The 15,644-nt window shown below is 35.9% G+C and overlaps 1 protein-coding gene across 1 annotated transcript in view; it reads right to left on the bottom strand.

The window, feature by feature from the left end:
- The window catches only part of LOC107728413 (nuclear pore complex protein Nup160), a 73,880-nt gene that overhangs the window by 27,846 nt on the left and 30,390 nt on the right, over positions 1-15,644 (bottom strand). The window contains exons 13-19 of the mRNA XM_016538573.1: positions 12,857-12,956; positions 9,263-9,428; positions 9,061-9,185; positions 7,431-7,591; positions 6,094-6,230; positions 2,034-2,104; positions 508-667 (exon numbers count right to left, since the gene is read on the bottom strand). Of these exons, the coding sequence (XP_016394059.1) occupies positions 508-667; positions 2,034-2,104; positions 6,094-6,230; positions 7,431-7,591; positions 9,061-9,185; positions 9,263-9,428; positions 12,857-12,956 (920 nt within the window). The remainder of the gene's footprint in view (positions 1-507; positions 668-2,033; positions 2,105-6,093; positions 6,231-7,430; positions 7,592-9,060; positions 9,186-9,262; positions 9,429-12,856; positions 12,957-15,644) is intronic.

The raw sequence follows: 15,644 nt of genomic DNA, 5'->3' as shown, positions 1-15,644 counted from the left end.
AGACTCATTGCCAGTTATCACAAACACTTGATTGCAGTTGTTGCTGCAAAGGGTGGCCCAACCAGTTATTAGATTTAGGGGGCAATTACTTTTTCACATAGTGCCAGGCAGGTTTGGACAGCTTTTTTCCCTTAATACATGAAATAATTATTTCAAAACTGCATTTTGTATTCACTTGCAATATCTTTGTGTAATATTAAAATTTGTTTGATGATCTGAATCTTTTTAGTGTGACAAATATGCGTGTGACAAAAAAAACAAAACGGGAAGGGGGGAAAAACTTTTTCACACACCACTGTGTATATATATATATAATTTTATTTATTTTTTTACTTAAAATTCAATTATAAATTTAAGTATAAATGAAATATTCAAAATACAAAAACAGTTTTGGTATCGAACTTTGTATAGAGAATTGTTAAATTTCATTTATATTGGTACCGACTACTGGTACTTTTGGTATCATGCCAACACTGGTGTCCAGCATACTGCACATCAAGAGGATACAGAAACTGGCAGAGTAGTGTCAGGACACTGGAGATCATTTGTGGCCAGTGCAACATGGCCTGACTGCCCTCCACATCCTGCTGGGAGAGGATCTGAGACATGATGGCTTTACGGGCCACATTCTGGTAGAACAACTCCACCACAGTTTGAGGATTCAACACTAAAAACAAGAGAGAAACAACATGGCGAGGTACAGTCAGCATTCTCATCAGCAGGCACAGACTGTCTGTACTGAGGCATTTAATTCATCTTACCTGATCTACTGGATGTAGGAGTTGAGGAGTCGGACAGCTCCAAAACAGACAGGTGCTGAAGATCAGCATTTCTAAAGAGAGAAAAATAATGCATGAAATAATGCCCTTAAATACACCCAGGAACAATTCTCAAAGATTAACCAAAATAAAAAGCAAGTGTATTTATTTTCTCTTATTAAAAAAAATAAAATAGTGCTGTCAAACGATTAATCACGATTAATCGCATTTACATACTATGTAATTATTATAATAATTACAATAACTAGGTAATAACTAGGTACTAAACCTGAACCTACCCCTAAACCTAACCCTAGCACATGTAGTTACCTTATATTACCAGAACTTTCTTAGGTAGGTTTACTGCAATTACACTGTAAGTACATGCAAGTACACGTACTGTAAAATAATGCAACCGATGTGTGACATTCAGGGATTGAAATTAACTTTTTCACGCACCAGCCAATTTGGCTACTAAATTTTTAAGTTACCGGCCATTCATAACGTCTACTAGCCAAAATAAAAAAAATAAACCAACAAAAATAAACCAACAGCTTGAGGCGGTCTACACTGAACGTGACAAAGCGACCGTTGCAAATCATTTTGTATCAGAACTAGGGGTGTGCGATATTGACAAAATAATCTCAATATTTTCTAGAATTTTATCGATAAAGATAATTAGACCATATTTTGCTGAGTGTGTTATTGTGCTGATATCTTAAGGACTACCGTGGACAGATGACTCCTAAAGTTTTTGATATATTTCTTATTCTGTGTGGTCAGTTCACAGCAGTGAAAGAAATTAATCTTTTCCAATAAGTTTAAATAGATTTTTACCTTTTATGTGCATTTTTTAATTTTTACATGGAATACTTTAACCTGCAGTTACAAATGCATAAATAATGTTTTGATATTTTAAACATGAAATGAATACTGATATTTGAAATTATTTAAAAAATGAAAAGATACATTAAATGTAAAATTAAAACAATTAAAACGGCCAGTAGGTGGCAGCAAGTCGCTGTTAATAACTGAGTCATTGCGATTGAACCGAATCATTTAAACGGTTGATTCAATCAGGAACCAAACGCTGTCATGTTGCTCAGAGACGCAAAACAGTGCTGTGGCTGTGTTTGGAGTTATTTTTGTTGTCGAAATAGAGCAAAAACAGGCAATATGGTGTCTAAACAAGAGAGAAACAACATGGCGAGGTACAGTCAGCATTCTCATCAGCAGGCACAGACTGTCTGTACTGAGGCATTTAATTCATCTTACCTGATCTACTGGATGTAGGAGTTGAGGAGTCGGACAGCTCCAAAACAGACAGGTGCTGAAGATCAGCATTTCTAAAGAGAGAAAAATAATGCATGAAATAATGCCCTTAAATACACCCAGGAACAATTCTCAAAGATTAACCAAAATAAAAAGCAAGTGTATTTATTTTCTCTTATTAAAAAAAATAAAATAGTGCTGTCAAACGATTAATCACGATTAATCGCATTTACATACTATGTAATTATTATAATAATTACAATAACTAGGTAATAACTAGGTACTAAACCTGAACCTACCCCTAAACCTAACCCTAGCACATGTAGTTACCTTATATTACCAGAACTTTCTTAGGTAGGTTTACTGCAATTACACTGTAAGTACATGCAAGTACACGTACTGTAAAATAATGCAACCGATGTGTGACATTCAGGGATTGAAATTAACTTTTTCACGCACCAGCCAATTTGGCTACTAAATTTTTAAGTTACCGGCCATTCATAACGTCTACTAGCCAAAATAAAAAAAATAAACCAACAAAAATAAACCAACAGCTTGAGGCGGTCTACACTGAACGTGACAAAGCGACCGTTGCAAATCATTTTGTATCAGAACTAGGGGTGTGCGATATTGACAAAATAATCTCAATATTTTCTAGAATTTTATCGATAAAGATAATTAGACCATATTTTGCTGAGTGTGTTATTGTGCTGATATCTTAAGGACTACCGTGGACAGATGACTCCTAAAGTTTTTGATATATTTCTTATTCTGTGTGGTCAGTTCACAGCAGTGAAAGAAATTAATCTTTTCCAATAAGTTTAAATAGATTTTTACCTTTTATGTGCATTTTTTAATTTTTACATGGAATGCTTTAACCTGCAGTTACAAATGCATAAATAATGTTTTGATATTTTAAACATGAAATGAATACTGATATTTGAAATTATTTAAAAAATGAAAAGATACATTAAATGTAAAATTAAAACAATTAAAACGGCCAGTAGGTGGCAGCAAGTCGCTGTTAATAACTGAGTCATTGCGATTGAACCGAATCGGTTGATTCATTCAGGAACGAAACACCGTCAAGTTGCTCAGAGACGCGAAAAAGTGCTGTGGCTGTGTTTGGAATTAGTAGAAATAGAGCAAAAGCAGGCATGGTGTATAAAACATAAGTCTCTTAATATTAACTTATTGATTTTATACAACAGTTCAATAAACAATATCACATTTGTAACCATGCAGATTTTTTTTTTTTTTACGGCACTGTTCGTGTGATATTGATTAACTATATGAAATGATATATGAGCAATATCACTCGAGTATGAGAGCGATACCGGCTCTATATCAGCATGGCTGTGATTAGGCCAGAGGCACGAGGTCGGAGGCAATCACAGCCGCTGATATAGAGCGTTTTGATTTTTTTATAGTAATAAAAATAATTTAGTTCAGTAAAAGAACAGACGCTACAATTAAAAACTGAACACGGCTGCTTCAATGCAGCGTGCCGAACGACAGTAGCATCACAGATCAGATTTAAATTCTCCAGTGAGGAGAGTGAGTCGAGCTGACTGTCAAGAAGAGTGTGTTGTCACACGTCGATTAACCGGTGGGAAAATTTCTTCACCGTCACAACCCTAGTTCTCAACCAATCAGATTTGAGAACCAGAATGAACTGTTGTATAAAAATATATAAATTTTCTGCCCCCTTATCTTGAATTATGTGATCATTCTTAATGCATATTAATAGACTGAATCATGCAGTGAAAGAACACTCTAAATGCGTGCGTGCACTAATTTAGTGTTGTCGCTTATGCGTGCACTCTATAGGTGTGTTTTGTTTGGTGTTTGCAATATAGGCCTACTCGATAATGTAATGTCTCACGAGTTCAGTATTTGCGTATTCGCTGCTCTTGATTGAACTGCTTTTGTAGTTTTAATAATAAATGTATTCGTAATGCACACTGAAGTGATTTTTACATTTGATTATTTGTTTTTCTTACTTGAATGTTTTTGTTTAGACGTAAAAGTGGATAGTTTATTTTGAATGGCGTCCCGGATCATGTCAGAGGATTGATCGGAGCATTTTGTTTTGTAAAGGAGGCACAGTGTCATGGAGAGTCACAAAGAATAATTTGTTGAAAGATGAAGCAGCACTAGATCTGACTGCAGCTGCATCACAAACCGTAAGTAAATGATTTCATAATGCTTTGTCTGGAAATGACCATTTTATTTTGACTGTTGTCAAATCACTCAAAACATGTAATAGCGAGGGGGCATTGATACTATTTCCTATGCAATGATGTTAGCCAATCATAACAGTGGCTGATTCCCGAGAAGCCTTAAATGACCCGCCCCTTAAAAACAGCCTGTTTCTGAGAGAAGTTCAGAATGAGGGTTGAAAATAATAATTTTTCCACATATCTATTCATTTTTTTTTTTTTGCCAGCGATTTTGATGATTTTCACTAAAATGGCCTCCAGTATATTTTGCTGTATGGATATTTGAATATGCAATACACCAAAATAAAGATCAGAGCGTCTACATTTCAACAAAAAAATCAGTTTTATTCTAGCTTAAAGCATTCTTTTTTTATCAACACTTGAATATAGGTAGGTTTCATAAAAAAAGTAATAATTTTAAGCAAAAAGGTGAGAATATCAAATTTTTATCAAAAACTACATCTGGATAATATTCAGTACGATTATCATAGCGAGGGGCTAGTGATACTATTTCCTATGCAATGATGTTAGCCAATCATAACAGTGGCTGATTCCCGAGAAGCCTTAAATGACCCGCCCCTTAAAAACAGCCTGTTTCTGAGAGAAGTTCAGAATGAGGGTTGAAAATAATAATTTTTCCACATATCTATTCATTTTTTTTTTTTTGCCAGCGATTTTGATGATTTTCACTAAAATGGCCTCCAGTATATTTTGCTGTATGGATATTTGAATATGCAATACACCAAAATAAAGATCAGAGCGTCTACATTTCAACAAAAAAATCAGTTTTATTCTAGCTTAAAGCATTCTTTTTTTATCAACACCTGAATATAGGTAGGTTTCATAAAAAAATGCATAATTTTGAGCAAAAAGGTGAGAAAATCACATTTTTATCAAAAACTACATCTGGATAATATTCAGCAAGATTATCAAAGCATAAATCCAGTAAATCGCTTCTATCAACACCTCCAAAGCTTGCACAGACATATACCACTTCCTGGATCAACATTTTACTCTGTAACATTATGCAGTTTTCATTTATATGCTGTCTATTGCTGATGATCGCATTATTTTTCATATGCATCTGTTTACATAAGAGATCGCTCGTTTCTCCGTCCTGTTCACGTGTGTTTTTGTTCGGGAGGTTTTTGTACTCGTTCAGAAGATGTGTAATAGCGCCCCCGAGTGTATAACAGTGAAAACACGGAAAGCTGTAAAAACTCGCCTTTGAAAGGTTTTCTTGTAAAAGACGAGATAACTCGTCAATGGCAGGGAAAGAGTTAAGAAAGGAAGTGGAGGAAATGATGCAACGTTGCTAGGTGATTTTTGCTTTGGAACCTTCAGAAAACTTTTAACTATTCTTCTCAGAACTGGCTTTGCTGACTATATCGACTTCAAACGGGTGTAGCTCACTCATTTTTTGTCAGATTCTAACAAATCATACATCATTTTGAAGGTCTTTTAATGGAGAATGTGATTTTTCTAATTCATATCTTTGCTCATTTTTGGCTGAAAATTTGCTCATTATGATTCATTTTGGTCACAACTGTCTTGCTCATGCCTAAGAAATAATTAAGCTTTTTTTGAGCATTTACAAAGTGTCAATTGCTTTGGATTATTGGGAGAAAACATGAAACAGTGGGACATATGATAAAACGTTTATCTTTGTGAGGAATATAACTAAACTTGACATAGTACTGAAACTTTTATTGCTGTCTATGCTCAAGAACTTTGCCACCATCACAGCCCTACGGTACACACACATTTGCATTAAGAATCATAGCTTACATATAAATGTGGATTTTTTTGTGTGGATTGGGCCATGTGGCATGTGGACTCACAATATGTCAAGTGGAACGGATGAGGACAGCGTCAGGCTCATCTGTTTGAGCAGGTGATATGAGCACAGCAGACTAGAGCATCGAGGAATCAAGTCCTGCTGCAGCTGCAGTAACTGAGCACCGCCTGCAACAAACACCTGCACAAACAAACCATTAATTCATAAGAGTACAGGACCTAGGACTATAAACGGGGCTTTAAAAATTATTTTTCACTTAAATATTTCCAGAATTCAATCTGTATTCAAATTCTACCAAATTCTTTTTTCAGTAAGGGGAACTGCAGGTTTTTAAGTCAGCAATCCACAAGAGATTGGATACATATAAACAGCACCGTTTTACATTCTCAAGGCAGTTCCAGAGATGAATCACAGTTTTTGAATTTAGCCTTAGTTTTTGCCAAAATATCCTGTACATTTAGTCAATGTTTCATATATATATCTGATTAATCTCATGTAAAGGGTGCATTTGGATGAGTTAATTAACCTGCTAGCAAAGGGCTTGAGTTTAATGGTGCACCGTTCAGCTTCAATTCAAGCTGTAATATATTATTCTGTTATTTTGATTAGATAATAATCAAGTATTTTAGAATAGAAGCTGTTAAAGCGTGGGAGTATACATACAATATCCATATGTATAATTTCAGTGCTATGGCCTTTGTGTAGATATTTAAAGATGGCGATGACTGTTGAAATGAAATGGTAACACTTTACAATGAGACTCCATTTGTAACATTAAGATTAATGAAAGCTGTATAAGTATTATTCCTTGTTAGAGTGTTAATCAACATTTACTATTACTAATACATTTTTTTATTAAGTTTCTTCTGTTAACATTAAACTATGAACTAACTCTAATGATCAAAATAATAATTAATATAAATATCTTTATTCAATTAAAAAGTATGGTTCAGTACTGTTTTTTTAAATAGTAAAGCACTATTTTGGTTTCGTTCAGTATCCATTTTAAAAACTACCGGTTTATTAATCATTACTGGCCAGTGTGGTCAAACCTATCTATCGGCATCGGTAAAATCCACTACGGCTCTCTAAAGCAATGCAGAATATTTCCCTTGATATTGTAATTGTAAAGATTCTTCAAAACATTGCTTGTGCATCATTAAAGTGTGAAGTAAATTCTGTTCTAGTCAATTATCAACAATGTATTTTAAATAAAATGTGCTAATCGGTGCTTATCACACGTCTTGAAATCAAATGCACAGTTTTTGCTTTCAAATTTGCATTTTCTACCTTAAAGGACGTTTTTGTAGTTCAAGTCGCAATATCACAAACAGCCCTAACTGAGACACGTGCTAAGTATATGTGCGTGTGTCTACTCACATTATCTCCGTTTCGCAGGTACAGCTGCTGCAGGATGAGCAGGTCTCTGCAGAGCAGAGTTCGTGTCATAGCGGTCTGACACACAGCTTGACAGATCAGACTAGCGGCCACACTGCTGCCGTAGAGCTGGGAGAGGCTAATGCGCACTCTCAGAGACTGACCTTCAACAGTGATGATCAGGGGAAGAGTCCAAACATGCATATTAACAAAAAAGGGGTCATGCTTTAATACTCGTTCTCAATAGAGCCCGACCGATATGGGTTTTTTGGGGCCGATGACGATACCGATATTAGGGAGTAAAAAAAGTCAGACACCGATATATCGGCCAATATTTTTTGTGTGTATATGTTCTGTAAAAAACAAAATTTCATATCGGCGGTATATCCGCCGATACGATATATCTGCGACAGGCTCATATCAGCCGATAAAATCAGCAGAACGATATATCGGCCGGGCTCCAGTTCTCAACTTGCACAACTGTCTTTTGTCTGAGAAGGACAAAAGAATAAACAAAAGAAAAATCTTTCAGCCGTTTACACACAACAAAACAGAATATAAGCAGGGGCTATCAAACTATCAAAATCACAAACACTAAAAAGTCACAACTGCCAATTATTCCTTTGATATTGTAAATGTGATAATACATATGTATTGGCAATTAATATATTACACATATAGTTTAAATATATACTTATTTTATTAACAGAATTTATATAAAAATACTTTTTTGTGCGGCATGCCTTATTTCTTACGTAGGCCACACATCCAGAACAAAATGTTATCGAATTACTTCACTGCTCTTTTATAACAAGTACACTACATTGCCAAAAGTATTGGGACACCCCCTTCTAATGAACAGGCTCGACTACTTTAGTAATTTCCATGAGTACAAATCTTAATGTTAAAGGGTTAGTTCACCCAAAAATGAAAATTAGCCTGTGTTTTACATATTTCCGTTTGAAATATGGATATTTTTCTGACAAAAACGCATGGATTTATTATTGGATGCGCACGCTTTATTTAACGTGTTTTGGACTGTTCAACAGAAACACCCGTGACTGCAATAATAGAGCTTAGAAGAGCCAGGACAGTTTTCCATATAACTCCGACTGGATTCGTCTGAAAGAAGTCATATACACCTAGGATGGCTTGAGGGTGAGTAAAACACAGGCTATTTTTCATTTTTGGGTGAACTAACCCTTTAAAGCATATAATGATATTCTAGGGAATTGTGTGCTTATACACAGAGGCACTGTCATGTTAGAATAGAAAAGGGTCCTGTCCAAACTGCTGCTGTAAAATTAGAAGTACACAATTCCCTAGAATATCATTATATGCTTAAACATTAAGATTTGTACTCGTGGAAATTACTTAAGTAGTCAAACCTGTTCATTAGAAGGGAGTGTCCCAATACTTTTGGCAGTATAGTGTATATCAAGAGAGTGCCTCAAAGGGTGATCTTCACTATCAATATACAATATGTAGCACTTCAATTACATTCGATCAATTTTGAACCTAGATAAGAATGAATTCAGAAAAATGACAATCATTTTTTGGGCAAATTACTCCTCAGACAACAACAAGATCATTCACCACAGAACCCTTTAAAAGGTGCATATAAAAGGTGTACCAGTGGGTCTGGTGTCGGTCTCTGCATCAGCCTCCAGGTCCAGTTCTCTCAGCAGCGTGTTTATTGCAACAGTGGGGTTACTGATGTCTTGCAGTTTGTTTAAAATGTCCTGAATCACATTCCCACTGAAGAAAATATATGACTTTAGACATCAAGCTGATCCGTGTGACTGCATTAAATCAGTGATGTGAGGGATACTGACTTGTCACTGGCCAGAAGACCCTCCAGTACTTTTTCCGACACTTTCTCTGGAGACAGCAGGTCCTCAAGGGCTTTGTCCATCTCATAGGCCATGTCCTCTGGAAGAGACTCGCTCACCATGCGGAGACACTGAACGAGCTGCAGGACATCACGGCTTAAATTCGAATCTAATAAAAGACCACCATTAACGACTGCTTGCTCGATTACTTCATGTCAACTGTGGCTGCTTGTCTTACTAAGTGGGCAGATCATGGCATTAATAAACTGAAAAGGGGATCAGAAGAAGTCTCTCCCCAACTCACCAGATGATTCATTATAAGTTAATCTATAAGGCATATGCCACTCCCTGTTTATTATATAAAATGAAGAAAAAGTCTGACCCTTTTTGTCACCTGTGTAACAGCTCAAGTCAAGGTACATATATGCATATATTCTGGAACTGTTCCCAAATTGTGTTGTTCTGGTCCTCTGTAAGGGACTTATTGTCTGATCTTCTGAGGACTCAGATCCAAAAGGACTGACTGTTTTCAGGGCTCCAGACTGCAACCAAATGGTCGCATTTTGCGACCACCGTGTTGTTTAACTCATAAGCGCTGCCATTTCTGTTGCATATGAGAAACATCAAACGGCAAACGAATCTGAAAGTATAACGAAACCGTGCTACTCGTTTGAACTGCGCAGCGCTTCGAGTGCAGAGCCTGGTTTATACTCGCGCAGCAAAAATGACGCGAATATTGAGGAAACGATGAATGGTTTTCAAGCTAAAGTAAAAAAAAAAAAAAAAAACATGCAAGCACTGACACCGTCAGCAAGTTTAGTTTTACATTTCTTTTTGTTTTCATTTTGAAAAGCTTGTTATATTTGCTGTTTACCTCACGTTACGCTATGGAGGCTCTCTTTTATTGATTTTTTTGATTCCTCAGTTTTTGCTAAACGTTCTGTAATTTATCAGTCTGTATATAATACAGCATGTGGTGTATGCCATGCCTCATCTTATTCGTTTTTGTTAATAAACGTTTTGTAAGCTAGTTTGTCATTGTATCTTACTGTTTTATTGTTGTTGTGCTTTTTAGTTAAGAATAACAATGAATCCATATTTTGTTTTAGTCTTAAAAAGTGAAAGGTGTGTAGATGTAAGCAAAATAGACAATTATCTTTTCTCGTAAAACGTGACAAGATCGCGAATTCGAAAGTGAAAGCACCCGAAGCCAGGCTTATAACACAGCAAAAGAGGGACTGCCGTTCACAAAATCAAATCACAAATACTACTGATGAAAAAGAACAGGTTGCATGTTAACCACTTTAGTTTCCATATAACTATAAACTATGATGAAAAAGATGGGGTTGAATGTTAACCACTTTCGTTTCCATATAACTATAAACTATGATAAAAGTTCATTAGCATGCATTGATTAATCCCATGTTGTAGCGCAAAGAAAAAAAAACTGTGACCAAATCATGTGCTCGTGCGACCAACTGAGAAAGTTAGTCGCAAAAGAGCGACCAGTGGGAAGAATGAGTCTGGAGCCCTGGTTTTTCACTTGCTGGATGACTCTTCACTGTTACTAGCTGTTTCCATCCACCTAATTTTATGCGTATTTTGGAAATCGCATAAAAAATGCTAGATGGAAATGCCAAGATGCGCATAAATTCTAAAAATGCACATTAAAAAAAACGTATGCACAAATTTGAGTAGGATAAACTTTTTATCCGATAAGACAAAATGTGCATAAACTACAATGGAAGCATATTTACCGAATAATTTCCTTCATGCGCATTGAAAAAGTCATGTGACTTTGTGCTATGAGACAGGATAACTTGACTAGCAGCAGACCGATCTCGTTGACAGCATCTATATGTTGTTCTGGTCATTCTGAAATGCCTGAGTAAAGTCTGTCGTCAAAGTATTTCTGTATAAATACTGTCTTACACGACTGTGTTCCCAAACAGCAGCATCCGCCTCCGAAAGCAATGACCGCATTTATTGTGTTTATCATATATGAACATTATTATATTCAGTGGCTTCTCCTAGTTTTCCTAGTGATATTTAGTGCCAGTTTACCAGGAAGTGACGATTTTGTACTCTTTGACTCGTTGGATAGAAACTTTATTCGGTGATTTATTCGCAAATGTTTTATGCGATATTCCAGTTTTGCGCATAAGTTTAATTCGAATCTTTGGAAGGAAACACAGCTACTGTTGGTTGATCAAAAAAGGATTCAGTCCGCTGCTTTTACTGCTGCCAAAAAAGTTATCCTGAAACTAGGGCTGGGCAATTGTTCCGATTTTATAGAATAAATAGAATTTTATATTTTGCCACGATTTAATTTTTTATAAATAGAGGAATCACGATTTTGAATAGAAATATTACCAAACGCTAGAATTAGACACTGACAATATGCCAATGATAACAGCAAAGAGAAAAGAATGATCCAATCTCATGTCAGCGCACATGATTAACCACTCACGAGTGACGCGCTCTGTGAAGGACCAGAAGTAGAATATATCACAAGGGGCCATTCACACAGAAAGTGCTTTTGTGTTGACAAAGATGTGACGTGGGCAGTGGAATAGGAAAAAATGCAGTAAGATGGGAGTTAACTTCTTTTAACTTGAGCGCCTAATTTTTAGACTGCCGTTTCGTTCAAGAAACGTGAGCGCAACAGTCAAACATGTAAACCAAGTTTACATAGAAAAAACAATGGAAAAGCAGTGCAATCGAATAAAAAAACCTGTAACTACTACTGTATGTCTGATATTTCATGTTTGCATCAGGGTGACAGACTGAAAGCTGCTGTTGTCTTTACATAACATTTATAGTTAATAATAGTCTACTGGTGTCATACCTTCAGTCATTTTGAATTTGAATTACACTGACTTTTGAAATTTTTTTTAAAGCATTTTCCTTGCATTATTTCTGAACATATAACATGTATAAGACAAGTTTGTACAATATGTAGTTGTAGTTCATGCATCTTTTCTGCCAAGATATTTAACAAGTGATTTGTTTAACATTTACATCATGTTGACAACTTCATGTGTGCTGCACTTGAAATAGAATTTTCTTTAAGAACAGGGTTAACAAAAAGGTTACTTGAATCATGTAGTTACATTTTCAAGTTGACTAGTTAATAAATATCGTAAAAATCGAGAATGGGTCAAACGTTCTGTAAAAGAAACATGTTATTATTTCGCCATATTGCCCAGCCCTACCTGAAACAGTGGTTGGATCCATCTACCCCAGTAATGTTTATGTACTGGACATCGCTCTTTGGGAGTGTACCACAGCCAAAATACATGGCGCCACCAGAAGGACAATACAATTTTGGTTGGACCTTATTGAAATTTTATCAGACCTCTTGAAATCTTGAGATGTACTTGTTATCCCTCTAATATTGTTTTGGTTATAGTTTTATTTTTCTGGCATACAATCTTCATTGTTACAATTCTTTTCCTTTATTTATTTATTTATTTAATCTTTGCATATGGACAGATCTTGGGCTCTGTTGTAAATAGTTATAAATCTAAAATGTTTAATAAATGAAGAATCACAAAAAAACAAAACAAGCAGTGTCTCAAGGCATTGCCCTCTTACCCTCAGCAATTGGAGTCTCCTCTTCAGAAAACAGGTATTCATCCGAGGACAGGTAAAGATGGTCGACAGCAAAGCAGGGTAACAGGAAAGACACAAAGCCCTAGGAAAGCAAAGTAGAAAGATTAGCGCCCAACCAATACATGACCAGGGCTGATATTTGACATTTTTAAAATACTGTCATCGGCCTGTAGGTTTTATGTCTGTTTGACTGGTGAGAACTGAAAATGGGACTTTTATTTTGATGGTGCTGATAACCACATCACAACACACACAGACAGATGCACATCGGCTCATGATATTTCATTCACTCCAAAGTTTTCAGCTCTCATTCTTTTTTCGCTGTCAGGTCTAATAATAAGAAGGCACACGCTATAATGAAACATAATACCTCTGACATCCAAAAAATATTATTTTAATACATTTTTTTGAATATCTAATAAACAGGGGTGCACATAAGTTTTTCAGCCTGGTTCTCATAAGAGAACCTGGAGATTTGGTTTGGTCCTCAAACTGCACATAGTGTAACCCATTAAATACAACCAGGGCCGCATTAAGACCTCACTGGGCCCCGGGGCTATGACTTACTGCAGGGCCCCCCATCTTACTGCAAAGCCCCCCAGCTTTAAATAGGATTTTTATTCTATCAACATTTTTGATGCACTGAAATTTCATAATTCTTGTTACTAATTTCAGTATCACAAAAAAATAATACTAGCCTAAGTAAAACCAAACTTACCGAAGACAAGTAAACGGTCACAAATTACAAGAGAACAAAGATACATAAGAAATCAACCTACTTGAAAAACTTAAAGCACTGAATAAAAAACATTATATTGTATAAAGTAAATGTACAAATAGACTGAATAGTCTTCACTGTATAAATTCAATACATTAATTCTTACTTATTTTACAAAAGTGATTCAGTCAAGGACAGGGAGTGATTTTCTTTCTGATGTTTGATTTACGTTATTGACACAAATGGCAACAGTAGCTATATTAGGCTGCTTTTCGAGGAATAGTTCACCCAAAAATGAAAATTCTGTTGTTTTTCTAAACCTGTATGAGTTTCCTTCTGCTGTTGAACGCAAAAGAATATATTGGGAACAATACTTGTAACCAAACAGTTGCTGCATGACTTTCATAGTATGAAAAAAAAAAACACTATTGGAGTCAATGGGGACCAGAAAACTTCTGGTTATGAACATTCTTCAAAATATCTTCTTTTATGTTGAGGTAAACAAAGAAATTCATACAGGTTTAGAACAACTTGAGGTTTAAATACACAACCCTTTATTGCAAAATTATGTTTTGACATTTTAAAAATAAATTGGGATTGTAAACACAGAACATGTGGATAGATTGAAGAGCCGCCAAGAGCAGTGAAAGAGCCGCAAGCGGCTCGCGAGCCGCGGGTTCGCCACCCCTGTACTAGGCCGATAGAGTTTGTTAAAACATAACAAGCAATATACATCCATCAAGTTAATAATCAAACTAACCTAAAATCTGTGGAGATGATGACACTATGTTTTTATCTGCTCCATGTGTCCGGTCCACTTGCTGTTCCACAACTTCCACTCCATCATCAGCTTTAGTAAAATAACATGATAGCTGGGAATTTTACTGACGAACTCGTGTTTTTCCCTCTTTCCCTAAATTTTTTTTTTTTAGAATAGCCCCTCTCTCACTTTTTTTAATTTTATTTTTTTAGAATAGTTGACATTTTTACTTATCGAAGATTATTCTTTGCATGACCATTTCCAGATTACGGCAGAACGAAGTGAAGAGAGGTGAGTGCGGACATTAGGCGCAGCGATCACCTGATAGGATTCACAGGCCGTTCAAAAGTAAAATATAAAATAAATGCATTTGATTGGTAAAACCAATTCAAACGTGACGTTTCAGTCTCTAATGGTACTGCATGGAATTTACAAAAAAGCTCCACTAAATAATAGCGCTAAAAAGTGGGGGGCGTGGTGGGGCTTTGGCGATCAGCGCTACCAATGACCAGTAAATCTACTCCACAGCCAATCACGGGCCCCCTCCTTGCTCGGGCCCCGGGGCTTCAGCCCCGCCTAGCCCAATGGTTAATGCGGCCCTGAATACAACTATAAAAAATAAATTAATCGTAGTGATAATATTGTTGCACTTTATTTATTTAGCTTTTTTAAAATAAAATAATAAACTAAATAATAAAGTGTGATAATACTATTATATTTTAAAATAAAAAGGGAGTATTAAATACAAATACAACTATTTTATAGTAAATTTAAAAATAAAATGCTAATATTTACTTCTTTTTTTTAAGATGAATTTTCATCATTTTCAAAATTAAAATCAGCAGGCTTTTATTTTGGCGGGTTGCCGGCAAGTAAGTATATGCGCTTACGGGTATAGCGCTGCCGACTGAAGCGCATCAGTAGGCACGTTTCCACTACCCTTCAAATTGCGCAAATTGAAATTGCGAATTGAAAATACGCTTAATGGAAACGCGTCAATTTCGCAAAAACGCCCATATATCGCAAAAAAGTTTTTACGCTCGCATGAGGTGGTTTTTCAGGCAATGCGAAAAAGGAATAATTCGCAAAACTGCAATGGAAACGGCTTTTTCGCATTTACAGGTCACATGGCGTATGTAAAAAGTCATATGACCATTCTTCAACGTACTATAACCTCCAAGAAACACATCATACGTGGCCGCTCTCCAGTATAAGGGGCTTTCCCTAACATTAATGCTTAGACAATTTACTCTGCACACGTCTGCGGTGCAGTGTGGCTCTGATACGGCCAC

The sequence above is a fragment of the Sinocyclocheilus rhinocerous genome, unplaced genomic scaffold, assembly GCF_001515625.1.
Source record: "Sinocyclocheilus rhinocerous isolate Xijiao unplaced genomic scaffold, SAMN03320098_v1.1 scaffold126, whole genome shotgun sequence".
Taxonomy (NCBI): domain Eukaryota; kingdom Metazoa; phylum Chordata; class Actinopteri; order Cypriniformes; family Cyprinidae; genus Sinocyclocheilus; species Sinocyclocheilus rhinocerous.
Note: the sequence above shows the minus strand (reverse complement) of the source record. Positions and strands in the feature narration are given on the sequence as shown.